The sequence below is a fragment of the Lutra lutra genome, chromosome 2 (assembly GCF_902655055.1).
Source record: "Lutra lutra chromosome 2, mLutLut1.2, whole genome shotgun sequence".
In the NCBI taxonomy this organism is placed as follows: Eukaryota; Metazoa; Chordata; class Mammalia; order Carnivora; family Mustelidae; genus Lutra; species Lutra lutra.
This window is the reverse complement of record NC_062279.1, coordinates 199,153,867-199,170,963: the sequence shown is the minus strand read 5'-3', so window position 1 is coordinate 199,170,963 and position 17,097 is coordinate 199,153,867. Positions and strand designations below refer to the sequence as shown.

The 17,097-nt window shown below is 36.9% G+C and overlaps 1 protein-coding gene across 1 annotated transcript; it reads right to left on the bottom strand.

Annotated features, from left to right (window-relative positions):
- Positions 1–483: 483 nt before the first annotated feature.
- AMTN (amelotin) lies at positions 484–15,375 on the bottom strand. The gene is made up of 9 exons (XM_047719980.1): positions 15,285–15,375; positions 15,112–15,180; positions 13,036–13,122; positions 11,154–11,219; positions 10,133–10,222; positions 5,720–5,755; positions 4,394–4,420; positions 1,433–1,697; positions 484–749 (listed from the first exon to the last, which is right to left on the bottom strand). Exons 2-9 carry the CDS (start codon positions 15,163–15,165, stop codon positions 739–741), a joined length of 636 nt encoding a protein of 211 aa, XP_047575936.1. The 5' UTR covers positions 15,166–15,180; positions 15,285–15,375; the 3' UTR covers positions 484–738.
- Positions 15,376–17,097: the final 1,722 nt, after the last annotated feature.

The window sequence follows — 17,097 nt, the reverse complement described above, 5'->3', positions numbered from 1 at the left end:
TTCCTTGGTGAGAGTTCTACTGGAGTTGTGTCAATCCCTTCCACTCCCTCCCACTCTGAATGATAAACTTAAATAGGATTAAATTCTACTTTTTAGATATGTGGAGCAAAAGAATCACCTTTGGTGTTTATTTCATGTCATTTCTCAGTTTTAGATATACCCAAATTAAGCATTACATGCCCAAATCACTAATTCTGTATATAGGCAACCTGAGGTCAGGCTGTATGATTTATAATTCTTTGTTTCCACTTCCCGTTTTAGATGTGCTTATAGATAATTAAAACTTATGGGAAAGAGTGGGTAATTTGTTGGTTTTGAAGAAATCAGAAATTATCCTTACATTGCTGAATATCCACTCCATGACTGCCATGCTCCCTGCTCCAGAGAAAGTCCTCCACCTGCAGCAGGATCTAAGTGTCCTTGGGGAATGTAGTTTCTGCAAGGGTCTGCCGTTCTATCCCCAAAGAAGAGAAAGGGTCAGTTTCAAAATATGTTTAATATGTCTATCTTCCAGATCCAAGGTGGCATAATGTTACATTTCAAAGACAAATTTATCCATTTAATTATTTTTTTCAGAAGTCATTAATTAAGAGTATGTTTTCTGAAATTTCAAGAACGTTAGGTAAACTAAGAGTTTCTTCTGATACTCTCTAGTGTGTCTCCATGACATGATCAGTGAGGAAGATTCTCATGTATCACCACATGTGAGGAGGCTTAGTTGAAAAAACTTGAAACAGCTTACTGAATTCCTGGAAGAAAATAAAACATTTTTTAAAAGTAGGTAAGAGTATATTGGATTTAAACATTTTTACTTGAGATCAAATTTCTTTCCTAAGAGCAAGAGTATCAACATCAAATCATTCTTTTGTTATTTCCAAGGACATTGATTCTAGACATCCCTGCATGTTAAATGATTATCTCTGCTTCTTGGTGCTTAAAGAGCTTAGTTTTGCAACATTTCTTAAGTCCCATCTCAAGAGAATGGCACATGTGTTCCCCTACTGTGCTAACTCCCATCTATGACTAGTGGCTGCTTGCAACACTATGTTAAGAAGGTTTAGGCTCATCCATGATCAGTGAGTGGACAAGAATATAATGATTGATTAACTCTCTCTGCTGTGGGCCTGCATACGTTTGGGGGTCAGAAGAAGATGAGGAAAGGAGAGCACAGTCTGTTTTCAAAGACGTCTCGATCCAACGTAAGATAGAAAATATGTTATGCCAGCAATTAAGTGTCTCCTTTCTGGGTTGATTACAGTAGGATTGGTGGCCCAGTAAAAATATTCCCTTACATTGCAGGAATAGATTGTGAGTGTTAAGTAAAAGGAATCCTTGATTTTATTAGGATCTGCGTTGGGCAAGGCAAGACAAAGAACTGTTTCCATGCTGCGGGTGACCTTCCTGAGGCATTTTCCTGGCTCAGAGAATTTACCATTTGGAGACCCAGTGGTGGTTTCCTGGGTGGTGTGCATGCCCTTTTGGATGCCTGCAGGGGCGGTCACTCCAAAGTCATCATCTATGTCTCTGGGAGTTGTGGAAAAGCCCTCTGGAATTCCCTGGACAGCAGGATTCACTCCGGCTTGCCCTGCAGGAAGGATTCCATTCTGGGCCTCTGGATTAGCTGGACTGGTAGGCAGGCTGGATCCCGGGAACAGTGGCTGAAAAAGGAGTCCTGTGAAGATTTGTGGGGCCACCGGCTGGAAGGAGAAAAAGGAAAGGCAAACAAAGTCGAAAGGACACATTTTAATGCTGGTCAACTAGCTTTTTCTTCTTTGAGGGCAGCAAGTTGGGACAGGAATGGTAGGATGGAAAGGATAGAGTTAAAGAAAAATAATAAAGATTGGGCATTTTTCAGAAGAAATGCCTCTCTCTCCTGAGCAAGCCTGATGCTGGTTTCATGACTACAATTCGATGCTGTATTTTATTTCTCTCAGAAAGGAAGTCACAATCATGGGAGAAGGAATAATGAATAATTTGTTCATCTTGGGTATATTTGGAGGTAGAATGAGGGCAGGAAATCCATACACTTATGCTGGGTTATCTCTCTGCTATTGACCCAAATTATAGTCTCTCTTTTGCCCGGAATTTTTAAAAGTAATTAAAAAAACTAAAAATTAATAGAAAATTAATTAGTCAATCAACCCTCATCCTATGATTTGCGTCTCTTCAAGTTTCTTTTGATTTATTTTTTGAAGGCATTGGAATATTCAGGCAGAAATACTTCTCTTGTCAATTCAGCAACTTGTGTATTCCTTGAGGTTACTCAGTGAACTGCTCTGTGTAGGTCTGTCAATGATTTGCATACTAGAAATAAATGTTGTTGCTGCCTACATTTATTTTTTTTTTCCTGGAATAAATTACCATGAGAAGTTCCTTTTAAGAAGAAATAATTTAGTGTAAACTGGATTTGGAGAAAGTTCAGGCAGGGACTTGTTCTCTGAAACCCCTCAGTTCTCATAAGAACTGAGAATAAAATAAAAAGAATAGAACAGAATAGAATAAAAAGGCTTGAGGGCTCCCAGTTAAGATACAGTTCAGTTTCCTTGGGCATGGTTCCTGTTGCTTTGTATAAGAACTGCCTGAAACGTTTGTTTAAAAGGTAATTCCCAGGCTTCACTGCTAGAGAGATTCTGATTGAGCTGATCTAGGGCAGGATCCAGAAATCTGCATTTTTTTTAAAGATTTTATTTATTTATTTGACCGGCAGAGATCACAAGCAGGCAGAGAGGCAGGCAGAGAGAGAGAGGGAAGCAGGCTCCCCGCTGAGCAGAGAGCCCGATGCGGGGCTCGATCCCGGGACCCTGAGATCACGATCTGATCCGAAGGCAGAGGCTTAAACCCACTGAGCCACCCAGGTACCCCAGATATCTGCATTTTTTTATCAGTACCCCAAGTTGTCTCAATTTGGTGGTCCAAGACTAAAGTTTGGGAAACACTGTCTTAGATTTACCAGGTTCTATAGCCAGAATTAGACTTATGCCAGAGAGAGACAGGAGTGGAATATAGATGTTTTTAAGCAGGGGGTCATGGCATTTATAGATTTGAAATAAAGAAGGTGGTAATGCCCATCATTAAAAAATAAGACCCAAAGAATAGACTATAAATTACTGAGTGTATTCTATGTGGTAAGGGTAAATACTATTTCAGGAAGTGTGTGTGTGTGTGTGTGTGTGTATGTTAGCTGCATGAAAAATAACTGTTACTGTGGGTTTTACTTAAAAAAAGTTTGCTGGTTATTAAGGAGGGCACGTATTGCATGGAACACTGGGTGTGGTGCATAATCAATGAATCTTGGAAAACTGAAAAAATAAAATAAAATTGAAAAAAAAAAGTTTGAGAACCACTGGTACAGCAGATAGAAAAATGACTTTTGATCTGAATCTACTATTTCTTGACCTTGGGACCTAAGTAGCTTAAGTTCTCTGAGCCTCAGTTTTATTATCTATAAAGCTGGGTTAAAAATCTGTGCTTTGTGGGGTGTCTGGCAGATTCAGATTGTAGAGCATGCAACTCTTGATCTTGAAGTCATGAGTTCAAGCCCCACATTGGGCATAGTTTACTTAAAAAAAAAATCTGTAGTTTGTAATTTGGTGAGGATTAAAGGCAATGTATGTAAAAGATCTACCAAGATGCTTATTACACAAAATTGGTTAAATAAGTGGTAGATGTGGGCATTCACGTACCATTGTTGCAAAACAATCCCGTTGCTTGATTTTGTGAACAATCTAGCAAATCTCTACCTTTTTCACAATAGAAAGATTTAAAAACAGACCTGTCTTCCCAGATATTGCCTTGACTCAACTTCAGTGTCATGTTAAGGTACCACAGTAATTCAAGTCATTTTTTTCCTAAAAATGACTTATGGGACAATGTATAGAAGTGTCTGATAATGGTAAGATGAGTCTTACTATTTAGTTCAGCCCTCTAGTTATTCATGTGTGCAGGAAAAGCTCATCTGTCACTATGGGGTGCTAACGAAAGAACATATTTTCCTATAAAAATAAAAAAAATTAAGCCAAGAAAATTAATCTTTCCTGCAATAAATACCAATATGTATATTATTCTACATCGTATGCTTTTTAATAGTTTATAATCCTAGATTTTAATCATATAAAGTTAAAAATATGCATTGAATTTCTGGATAGAACTGAATCTAATATCAATATATAGAAAAAAAAGCTAAATCAAATTAATGGAAAAGTAGTTGTAGAAGGAGAGTGAAATCCCCAACTAGACAAAGGTATCTTAATGCAAAGATCTATAAAAAAGGTTCAGTTTATAGCAGGCATCAGGTTTAGGGGTTGTGGTCAAAAGAGACTGTGTGGGGACAGAAAGCAAGACTGTGATTGCAGTGAGAAGAATTTGAAATGCCAGTAATTAATTTTCTTTTTACCAATTCTTCTGAGCTTATGATAGCACCCTAAAAGAAAAATAATACACAAGTTATTAGACAAATTTTAATATTTTTGAAGCAAGATATGTATAACATAATTTAAAAGCTTAAAATACTTGTAAAATTTGTAAAGAGACATTTTAAATTTAAAAAAAAATTTCTAATTGCCTTTATGACTGTTTCCCATAATTCAAGTCAGCATATGATATTGGACTACTAATACCTAATATCTGAGTGATGTGAAATCTTCTGCATTTTAAAAGTTATATACTTTTCTATTAGGTAATACATGCACATTGGAAGAAACTTGGAAAATGCGGAAAGCAACAAAGAAAAAAATACCATCCCATCATACAGAGTTTGATGGATTTTCCTCCAGATGTTTTTGACACATTTCTTTTTTACATAATGGAAGCTATTTATATAACTTATATAAGTCATATAATTTGGGTCTTACTTTTTCTTTTAATAATATACCCACAATCATTTAACCTTAGTAATGATGAATTCAAGTAAATGTACTATTTGAATGTTCTCAAAATATTTGCTTTTACTTTTGCACCATCTGCTCAATCATTTTCCTTTTGTTTAAGTGGCACCCAATTTTTTTTCTCTATCACAGATATTATTTTGAGAGATGTATTCATATGTAGACCTTTGCTGTATTTCAGATTATTTCACTGAGATGTGTTTCCAGCTGTGGAATTAAGAATTGATACGAACTTTATATCTGACTCTGCTTTCAGAAGTAAAAGCTACCACCCGATGCAAGTCATATATGATCTTGACCCTTGGTAACTTTGTCAAAGATCTCAAGTATTACCTTTCATAAAAGCAAATAGGGAGAGAGGAAAATGTTTGTATCATTTTTAGGGAAAAGATACATAGTTAATAAATAGATTTGAGATTAAAAAAGAAATCCCCCAAATCATCAATCATTAGATCAGTCCCATTAACTTATTTTTTTATTATCTGTATGCTTTGAAGGACTGACTGGTTTACCCATGACATTTACTAACTGTGATTGTAACTGAATAACTGTATCTCCAACTACTCACCTTCAAATTAGAAATAAAAATATTATCTTCAAAAAATATTATCTTCAAAAGTTGTTTTGAATACAGAGATAATATGTAATAAATAATAAAATACCTACAATAGTGCCTGGTGCTTAGTAAATGCTCAGTAAGGCCCAGCTCATTATTATCAGTTCACACAGTGCAAAGTAAATAGAAAACTTGGCAATTATCTAGTAAATTGAGGGAGGATGACATATTTCACACTAAGATGATTTAAAATAAAAATCACATCACAAAATAATCTTACATGGGCTCCAAGGTGTGCTACAATAACTGGTAACATCTGAAAAAGAGTGAAAAATTCAATTAAAATATATCCAAAGGTAAGTTCTAGCAGATGACACAGATACTGAGATTTTCTTAAAAGTATACGATATTCAAAGGGGGTAGGAGAAGAATAATGTAACAAGATGGGATTGGGAGGGAGACAAACCATAAGTGACTCTTAATCTCACAAAACAAACTGAGGGTTGATGGGGGGAGGGGGGTTGGGAGAGGGGGGGTGGGGTTATGGATATTGGGGAGGGTATGTGCTATGGTGAGTGCTGTGAAGTGTGTAAACCTGGCGATTCACAGACCTGTACCCCTGGGGATAAAAATATATGTTTATAAAAAATAAAATTAAAAAAAAAATAATAATAATGACAGTTAAAAAAAAAAGTATACGATATTCATTGAAGAAGTATTTGTTACCAATGTATCAGCTATAGTCATAGATAGAAACCCACAAAGTTGCTTGGGAATTGGAACTCAACCAATTTGTAAAAAGCAGGTTTAGACCCAGAGAGATTTAGAAACTAGTACAAGGAAACACATTCAGGAGGTAGAAGTTATGGAATAGGATGGGCAAAAAATAATTTTGGTCTTAAGCTATCTCCAAACTGAAAGTTATTACAAGTAATAATGACAGTAGAAGACACGTTAAAAATGGATTTTTAAAATACAAAGGTTTATCAAAGCATATATGTTTAGTTTCATAATGATTACTTGGATATTTTGCTGCTAAAATAGAGAACTGGTGGAAAATTATAGATGATAGTCTATCATCTTGATACTGGCAGTGTTCTTAGAACTAAATGAGAAATACTTTACTGGTCACTGAGAACCACTTAAATGTTACGAAGTTTTAGTTGAAAAGGTTTGGGTGAGGTGTTGGCATGCTGTAGTCCTCGAAGAACTAACCTAGAGTTTGTCCAAGTGAACTAGTGTTTTAAAGTTTATTTTTAGTTCTATAGACATTCTCCTAGTGCCATGAAAGTCATCTAAATGGGAATTCTAACGCTAACCAATGCAAAAGATGTGAAAGTCTTAAGAAACAGACTCTTAGTTTTATTATTTCCCAAGACAGTTTGTTCAGTAATACCCAGAATGCCAAAAGGTACATACATTTAAGTATACACATTTAAGAACAAAGCCTTACTGTCCGTCAGATCCTTGGCTACTGACAATAAAAAAAGCCAACCAGTCTTTAAAATAGTGACTGGAAAGTCGGGTGAAGGGAAGGGGCATGGAGGATTTGGAAAAAACCATAATTGAGATTTGTTCTTTAAAGCCCATTTCAAAGGAACAAAAAGATACAAATAGGAAACCACAAATGTGTCAATAAAAAGTGGGATAAAAGATAATTTAGTTGCTCGCTGATACAACAAAAAGGAGAAAAATTTTTTATTAGTTTTTGGTAGAGATATTGTTTGAAGTAAAAATAGCTAACACTGAGTGTTTACCGTGTGGTAGGTACTGTTTTAAGTGTTTTATGTTTATTTGCTCGTTTAATCCTTGGAACAACCCTAGAGGTAGGTTCTACTTTAATCCCTATTTTAAATCATGAGGAAAATGAGCCACGGAGTGGTGATGTCACTTGACCACACACACAGTAACTAGAGAGCTGGGATTTGACCAGAGTTTTGTGGTTCTAGAGTTTACCCTTAACCACATTGGCCCTGCTTTTAAGTGAGAGCTGTGGACGGGTGCCCAGGTTTCTGACAAGGATGTAGGCCACTCTGCATAGGGAGACACAGGACTGGAGGTCTGGGACTGCACAGGAGGCCAAAGAGGTGTTGGCATATGCTGGAGAGACCGAAGAATCCCTACTGAGAATGGGGACTGATTTACATTAGTACACACCTAGCACCAGACTCTCTCTGCTCAACCTCAGTGACATCTGCAGTGCCTACTAATGCCTTGGCCTCCAGTGGATATTCTTTCTTTTTTTTTAAGATTTTTATCTATTTATTTGAGAGTGAGGGAGAGTGAGAGAGAGAGAGCACGAATGGGATGAGAGGTTGAGGGAGAAGCAGACTCCTCAATGAGCAGGGAGCTCGAAGTAGGGAACCCAGGACTCTGGGATCATGACCTGAGCCGAGGACAGATGCTTAACCCACTGAGCCACCCAGACACCCGGCCAGTGGATAGACTTCAGTGAATATGAAATGTATTAAATTGGGCTTCAAGGTTAGAGCAGGGCAACAGTTGAAGCTGAAGCTGGGGAGGTAGCATGTGGATTATTCAGGATCATGTGTTAAAGAGACTCATTTTATTTGCCTGCATCTCTAGTCTTTTTCAGAGGATCACTGTTATTATTAAGATCTAAATAAGCAAAAAATACTTGGAATGAAGGCTCTAATATATCCGTAAGAAATAAACACTGGTTGATAGACAAGTCTCAATATTTTTAAAAAAATGTAAAAATTAGTTATGTCACAGAATTTCACAACTATGAAATAAATGAAGCAGTGGAGAGTTTCTTGTGTTGTTATTTTGGACAAATGAAAGCACGGAGAAAGGCATTAGTTACATATGATTAGAATTTAAATTGAACAGCTTCAAATTGTTTTGTCAATTAAACTCAGCTCTGATTATAATTACTAATTAATGCAAGCTTACTCTTATTAAGACCTGGAGGTGTCTTTGTGGTAGGAGGATGGTAAGAATATATTCGTTCATTGCTGTATTCATGTTTCATAATTTTGAAATGTATTTTAAAAGTCTTATAATTTTGTATGTCTTTGGACCCACAAATACTGTTTCTAAGAACTGGTCCTAAGGAAATAATCATTGATATGCTCAAAGACTTATTTAAAGGATGTTCACTGTAATATTATTTATAGAAGCAAAAGTTTTGATAAAAAAATCCCAATTTTTGCAATATGATGGAATACTAAGCAATCAATAAAAACAATTTTGTAAGTGAATATTTCAAAGTACAAAGACCATTCAAAATACATTAAGTGAAAAAATTAGATTATAGGACATTAGACATAGTAAGAACATATTTCCTTTAAAAAATATATTTACATGTGTAGAAAAAGGACTGCAAGGACATACCCTAGAATGCTGACCATGTTTAGTGCTGGCTGGTAGGGTTATGGGTGAATTTTATTTTTCTTTTTGCTTTTCTACATTTTAATTTTCTATAATTAACACACAATACATGTAATACATAAATAGCTTCTAAAAAATTAGACCATTCTAGGGGCGCCTGGGTGGCTCAGTGGGTTGAGCCGCTGCCTTCGGCTCGGGTCATGATCTCAGGGTCCTGGGATCGAGCCCCGGTCCTGGGATCGAGCCCCGCATCGGGCTCTCTGCTCAGCAGGGAGCCTGCTTCCTCCTCTCTCTCTGCCTGCCTCTCTGCCTGCTTGTGATCTCTCTCTGTCAAATAAATAAATAAAATCTTTAAAAAAAATAAAAATAAAAAATTAGACCATTCTGTGGGAATGATAGGGGCTGAGTTCATGCATAGAATAAGTGATCTATAAACAACTTAGTCTAGCTGTGAAGAGATCATTGTGTTTTTCTCCAAGTCATTAAGCTAGAGAAGCTTCAAGATGTTGAAACTTGGGCTTTGTCTGTAGTTAAGACGCAACACTTATGATAGGAGTGATGCTATATGCATTTCATTTAAATCCTAATGAGAGAGGGTTTTTCAGGGTTTTTCCGGAAAGCAAGTGATGATGGGAGGGAAGAACGAACTAGAGACTTGTTGGGGAATTGAGAGGAGGCATGAATAGAGAGCATAGAAAAGGAGATTAGATTTGCTGGAAATAAACTTTATCCATCTCTCAATTTTTTCTTTGGGATAATTCTGGCCACCCAGAAAGTCTTTCATAGAAAACAGCAAGGTAGAAAAGATTCCTGCTACCTCTCGATTTCCCTCCTTATATTCTTTACCTTTTAATTTTCCCCAGCACCTCACATTTTCCCGTTACCAGTTACAAACCTATTTTAGGGAGGTTATGAGGTGGCAGGCTGTTTTCACCGTGAATTTTCATCAAGGACCAAATTACCAAATATGTTCTATGTTCAGTTGAACATTCCTCTGTAAATTTCTGGGCAAAACCTTTTTCTAAGATTTATTTATTTATTTGAGAGAGAGAGAGAGAGAGAGAGAGAGAGAAGGGGGAGTGGCAGAGGGAAAGGGAGAGAGAGATCCCCAGCAGACTCCCCTCTGAGCATGAAGTCAGATGCAGGGGTCCATCCCAGAACCCCAAAAACATGACCTGAGCAGAAAACAAGAGTCTGATGCTCAACCCATGGAGCCATTTGGGTGCCCCTCTGTGTAAGACTTTTAAGAACCTTAAAAAAATGCTTTCCTTCCCTTTTAGGCTTCTACCTGATAGAAAATGCTCCCCAGTGTTGAACTGAACTCCCGTCTTGAACTTACTTGGGATTGCAGCTGCTGTTGGGTGTTCAGTCCCCCCAGGCTCAGGGGGAAGGTCTGGGTACCAGGTGGCATCCCTGCAGCAGGATTTAGCTGTCGGGCAAAGAACAAGATCGCCATTGTGTTGTTCCATGTTGAACATTCGAGAAACTAAAATGTATTTATTAAACATAAAATACCCTTAAAGGGAGGATTTGCTATGCAAATATATACATTTACTATGCACACCCAAAAATAGTATGTGATATACTACTGCACTAGGAATTAGGTGTGGAGATGAAGTTCGGGGACTTATTTAGTCTACTAGTATGACCATAAGGTCCAGGACTAACATTTCCCATATGAACCTATTCTCTTGAGGATTACTTGGATGATTTTATTCTCATTTTCCACTTTTGGCTATAATAACTATGGTTCCTGAGATTTTCTGATAGCTTTCTTATAAAGAAATTAATTTCTTCATAGGCCTCCCCATAAAAATGGTGAGGGTCACAATGAAATATCTAGTCTGAATACAGTCTAGTATTATGCATAAATCTCACCACCTTAACCAGGAAAGGTATTTATTATGTTTCTTCTCCCAAATAGAGTAAATTATACAGATAGTCCACGAGAAGAATGAAGATCTTTCTTACCCCTTCGAGTTTACTCTTGTTGGGGTGATGATAGTGGTCATAGGTTTTGTGTGGGTGTGTGGACATTTTAGGGACAGTGAGGAAAATATGTTGGAATAATGTGCAGAGGAGCCAGAAGAAGAGGTAAGAAGAACTAAAGCAGTTAAAGACATGAGAATTCGATTCATTCCCTTAGAAGCTCTTCTGCTAAGAAAAACTTTTTATGATGTACTGAATAGCACCCCATGCTCTGACTTTTCTGTGTTCTCTTTCAACTTATCTACAATAATAATGTATGTGTGTGTGTGTGTGTGTGTGTGTGTGTGTGTGTGTGTGTGTATTTGTGGATACACTCAAATTAGGTATTGTATTTAACAGTGGATATTACAATGATATAAAAGAGTACTTACCAGCTGCAGATCTGACCCCAGTGTGAACATCTGCGTCAGTGGTATCAGACTTAAAGAGGGGAGTATCTGTAGGGACGTTGAAATTGATGTGAGACCAGAGCTTGTCTGTTTCCACCATGCTGTCAGTGGCAGATATCCTCGTGTCTATACTCCCAATACAGGTGGATTTAGGATGAAGGTAAATGGAAGTAAAGTTTTGGGGCCTCTCACCAGCTTTGCCTCCCCTTCTGTGGCCCCCAGTGGCACTCTAGCAATGTGTAGAGTTTAAAAATGTCTAATCGGCTCTATTTCTTATCTCATAGTAATTATTCACAATGAGATACCACCTCACACCTGTCAGAAGAGCTAAAAATAACAAGTTAGAAACAAGAGATGTTGGTGAGGATGTGGAGAAATGGGAACTTTTCTTACACTGTTGGTGGGAATGCAAATGGTATAGCCACCCTGGAAAACAATATGGAGGGTCCTCAAAAAGTTGAAAATAGAGCTACCCTACGACCCAGCAATTGTACTACTGGGTATTTACCCAAAAGATACAAAAATGCAGATTCAAGGGGGTATACATACACCCCAACAGATATAACATAGTCATTTGATGGGGCACGTGCAACAATGTCCACGATAGCCAAACTATGGAAAGAGATGTCCATCGACAGAAAAATGGATAAAGAAGATGTGACATATATATATATGTATATATATATATTTATATTTATATGTATATGTATATTTTACAATATATATATATATGAATACTACTCAGCCATCAAAAATTGAAATCTTACCATTTGTAACAATATGTACGGAATTAGAGGGTATTATGTTAAATGAAATGAGAGAAAGACAGAGACCATATAGCTTCACTCCTATGTGTAATTTAAAAAACAAAACAGATGAACACAGGGAAAGGGAGGGAAAAATAAAATAAGATGAAATCAGAGAGGGAGACTCTTAACTTTAAGAACAAACTGAGGGTTGCTGGAGGGGAGGTGGGTAGGAGGATGTGGTAGTTGGGTGATGGGCATAAAGGATGGCACTTGGTGTAATGAGTACTGGGTGTTATATGCAACTGATGAATCACTAAACTCTACCTCTGAAACTAATAATGCATTAAATGTTAACCAACTGATTTAAAATAAAATGAAATAAAGATAAATTATATACTTTAGTACTTAATTTTACATATCTAATTCTGTCTTCCCTTTCTTAAACAGCATCCTCAAATTGTATAAGCTTCAGTCAGGTTCCTTAAGGAATGAGATGGAGTCCTGTCTTGAGTGCTCCCTAATGTCCACAAACTAAAAAGAGAACTTTAGACTTTGGTGTTGTACTATTTCATAAAGTCTAGATGTAGGTAAGGAGGGATCCTTTAGAGCAGAGCAGGTGTTGGAGTTGTAAGATGGGGGTAGCCAAGAGACAATACAGTTTACAAAAGTTTTTACATAAACAAATTTTACAACATTAGCTCATTGGTAACAATGGAATTTAAGAAAATTACAAGGAAATCCAGTTAGTTTTATAGAGCTACCTTAATCCCTGCCAGCTCTGGCAGACAGACCACATACGATTATGTCACAGTATTGCAAGGGCATTGATGACCAAGCTTTGTCATTAGATGTCGTTCTTGCTTTTCAGGTTTTACTGTTGGTTGCTAAACCAAATTATTATCGAGACAAAAAGAAATAGAATGAAGATGCTTTGCTTTTTCAGCTCAAAATTTTCAAAAAATGTGTTGGTTCTTTTTGGTTGTTGTTGTTCCCAAGAGAAAGTCTTTTTCTCTTGTTCAACCATGAGACTGTGTGTAAATCTTGATTTTAAATTCAGTATTCTTACCATGTTTCCTTTGTTGGTCTGCAAATGTTCCCCACGATAGGACTCTCACCTGATTTGGCTGCTGCTGGTTTAGTAGTGTTGCCTGATGTGGAGCCGGTTTTGTTGGAGGAAGTCCCAAAACAGGGTTGAGCTGCGTCTGTAATTAGATCAGGCAGTGATGGGTCTGAGGTTTTGTATCCATTTATTTCCAGATGTAACAAGATGTCCCAAATGCAGAAATGTCTGCCTTTAGGCTCTGTGTGTTTCTGAATTTAACTTCCTGGGATGTTTCGTGTATGGCAGGAGATGAATTGTAGAGTGGAAAAATGCCAGAGCAGAGGGTAGTGTAGGGAAAGATGTAGGGTGGGGTTGGGTACATGGACCTCAGATAGTAGTTCCTAGGCTTCTTTCTCTTTTCTGTAACTGCCTCCCTCCTTTTTCAGGACATGAAATACATCAGCTGCACCTTAGCCCTGTAAACCTTTGCTTTTCCCCCATGCCTGAAGGTACGCTGCCATAACTTACCTTCCTAGTTCTACCTTGTGCCTGACAAGTCATTTCCGGTAATGGAAATTCAATCTCCTTCCTGGCCGGGGTATTTTCTTAGTGTATTAAGAATAACTGAATTCTAGGGGTGAAATTGTCCTTGACATCGATATTAGCTATCTAATCATCATTGATTCATTTTTTATGCCTTCATGATAATTCAATAAATTCATTTACAAATAATAAAAAATACCTTGTCCATGTGTCCTGAGTTTTCATTTGATAAATATCACTACTACATCTTGTAGACATGTCAGTGTTACACCCCACATCTCCTCCTCCACTAACTCTCTGGCTGCTCTCACATCATTGGCTATTAGCAGTCTGCATTAACCTGCAAACCACTCCTTAGTCAACCCTGAATGATGGCTGGGCACCTGGAAAGTTGTATTTTTCTTGAGTTTTCACAAATTGTATGGCAGTTTAAATACACTAACGACACCTTATTTAGAGGAACCATTGAGTAAATTTGTTTGAAGTGAGAAATCACATTTTACAAAAGAACTACTAATTTACTTTGTTTTAAAATCAATTTTTGCAGACAACGTCTTTAAAGGAGGATATAAGTGTATTCGGAGTGAGATAAGAAGGACAGTGGTTCTATCCTGTCCCCATAAGATCACCTTGTTCCTCTTCATAGAACTAATCATAGTTATAATTTATAATTTAATGTTTCTTTAAAAAAGTCTTTATTTGTATCTACAGTCCTTACAAACACCATGAAGGATCATGTCTTTTTCTTCCCCGCTCACCATTGTATTTTCAGCATGAGCACAGTATCTGGTACATAGAGATTTCATTAAGTATTTGTTGATTGTATGGATGACTATAGATGTGTCAAGGGAGTTCAACTAAGAATGGTCTCTTTTTGTTCTTCTATTTCATAGAAAATTCCTTCTAATTTTTTCTGTATGTCAAATATCATCTCAGGTGGCCAAAGGGAAGTCTGCTTAGAGATGCGAACCACCCACATCTATGTCTATAAAATATTGGAGGCGAATTGGAGGATGTATTCAAACACTAGTACTCCTTTCTTTCAAACACCTGTTACATGCGAACATTTTTCAATGTTCTAAGGAAAAAAGTTGTCACTTTGTAATATCCCCTCACTTTTGTACACTTTGATCAGTTTTTTAGGGTTTATATAGTCACACAATTTGGTAACCTTTTTAGGCTTTATAAGTCTACATGTTTCATACTTCCAATTAGGAAAGTCATAAAATGTAGTTTACCTCTTTAGTCATGAGAAAATAATTGGTTGCCAAGAAAATCTTCGTTTTGGAGAATGAAATAATTATCTGCTTTAAGTAGATACAATGTAAGACATTTCTTTTTTCCCCTGGTTTCTACCCCACTGTTCTGCCAAAATAATTGAAATTCTATTACATTAGAGTGGGTGCTTTTAAAAATCTAAGTATGTTGAAATATGCACTGACACCTTATTAATTTGTCATTTTTCGTGTTGGAAAATAGAAACAGAAAACTGAGGGGATGGGTCACAGGACAAAGCAGTGTTGATGGAGTGCTGGGAGAAAGCTAGGTCTACAGCAGAGGGTGCTACCGAGGCTGCTTGGTAATAAAATAAACATGTCGCACTTACCGGTAATGACTGAGTTGACCCTAGAAGATAAAGTAGCAGAATCATAGTCTTCATGTTTCCAAAGAATACCTATAATAACAAAATAGTATCACTCTTTCACTCTATTTTTTTCCCCTGTTCAGAGAAGACATTTTTAAAAAAATTCTATTTGAAATAAGACCAATTAATGTTACCTCTCTCCCCACTTGGCAAAATGTACAGGTGTGATGATATTCAAAGTCCTTTTGATTGCTCCAGTGTCTGTGGTGGATAATTTTACCTTGGATGAGTTGTAAGTTTGTAGGGGAATTTAAACTCAATTCCAGGAGGCTGGCAACTGAGAGGCCAATCAGGACTTGGCTTCTGTGAAATCATTTGGTTACTTTCATTTCCCAACACTTCATTAGGTGAGTTATTAGCTGCAGACATCATATTACCCAATGTCTACCAGTTGAATAGAGAGTATTTCAGGAAGACATACTTTGTGCAATTAAGAAAAGTGCAGACAATAAAAAAAAATTACAATCCTCTTTACCTCCTCTTTCCCAAATGACTTCCCAGATGTACCTGTTTTGTCATGTTTCTATGAGCATACAAATCAGACATCAGAATGTTCAGCTTTGTGCATAGTTAAAAAATTAGACCTGTTATGTATTGTTTTTCAACTTTATTTATTTGACAAATAATGGATAACTTCATGTGTTAGTACATACAGTTTTATTTCATTTATTTAGTGGTTTTGTTATATTATATAACATTTCTTTTTGATGGACATTTCATCCATTTTCATTGTATTTTATAATGATAAAAGTGGAACAATGGATATCGTTATAAAACTTGTCTCACAGATGTGGGGTTATTTCTGTAGGTTTTATTCCTAGAAGTGCTGAATTAAAGGATATCTGTTTTAAGTTTCAATAGATAAGGCTGAATTGCCCTCCAGAAATGTTGAATGTATGCTTTATTTTAAACAAGGAAAAAGATACTTAAACTCGAGCAAAACATAGATGCTCACTGAGGTCTGTTTCACAACAAAAGAACAACTAAGGGCTCACCATAGGTTTTCAGGGCCCCAGGCTGCACCAGGAGTTTTTGAGATTTGCTACTTCTTTAATGATGTTTTTAATGGACCTTGGTTGGGTCTATTCAACAACTTCTGAGTACAAATCAATGATGAATTTATGTCATGCCAGGATTTCATGTGGAAGGCCATCATAGCTTTGGCTTATTTAAAGGTGCAGAAAGTCTATCGGTGGAAAATTGAGATAATGAGGCATTTCAAAAAGCTTTTCTGTAACTACTCCTTTCATGACACAATCATATTTTGTTATTGTCAGGTGGGAATGAGAATACTGTCTAGGTGGGGAAACAAAGGCTAGCAAGTTTGGTAAGTGACAGTGATAAGAGCATATGCAGGCATGAAGCAGAGCATGGGTAATTCTGTGAGGGCAGAAAAGCAGAACAAGTTTCACAAGGAGGTGACCCTCAGCTGGGTTTTGAAGCATAAGAAAAAATTCATTAAGAAGGCAAACAGAGCATCTAGGCAGACCAAGCGTCCAGGTATGGAGGGATGATGTTATTGGTTCCTATCACTAGAACAAAATGGAGTAAGGGTAAAAGTAGGGGGTTGGAGAGATACCTAATTTTAACCTTCTGTAACATTTTGTTAGTTTCTATTACTCATGGTGGCATTTAATTAGACATTATTTTATAGGGCTCCTTCATTACTGCTCAATTGTATATTTCTCTTGAATTGGAGGGAGAGTCCTTAAGGCCTTGTCTTATATTTGTTTAGCGTTTTCTATGTTAATGACATTGCAATGCACTAGATGGTCACCACATGTCAATGAATATATGATAGAGGTATATGCTATTGGGAGTTGGAACAAGGTTGAAGTGAAAAAAAACTTCAGAGAAGAGATGGGGTTCTAGGGGCGCCTGGGTGGCTCAGTGGGTTGAAGCCTCTGCCTTTGGCTCTGGTCATGATCCCAGGGTCTTTGAATCAAG

Excerpts from the sequence above, each read along its gene's own strand:
- AMTN (XM_047719980.1), bottom strand. The coding sequence starts at position 15,165 with ATGAAGACTATGATTCTGCTACTTTATCTTCTAGGGTCAACTCAGTCA. Across the intron at positions 4,421-5,719 it reads TAGCACACCTTGGAGCCCAT|GGTGCTATCATAAGCTCAGA; the intron begins GTAAGATTATTT and ends TTTTTCTTTTAG. Across the intron at positions 1,698-4,393 it reads TCATAAGCTCAGAAGAATTG|CCGGTGGCCCCACAAATCTT; the intron begins GTAAAAAGAAAA and ends TTCTCCTTCCAG.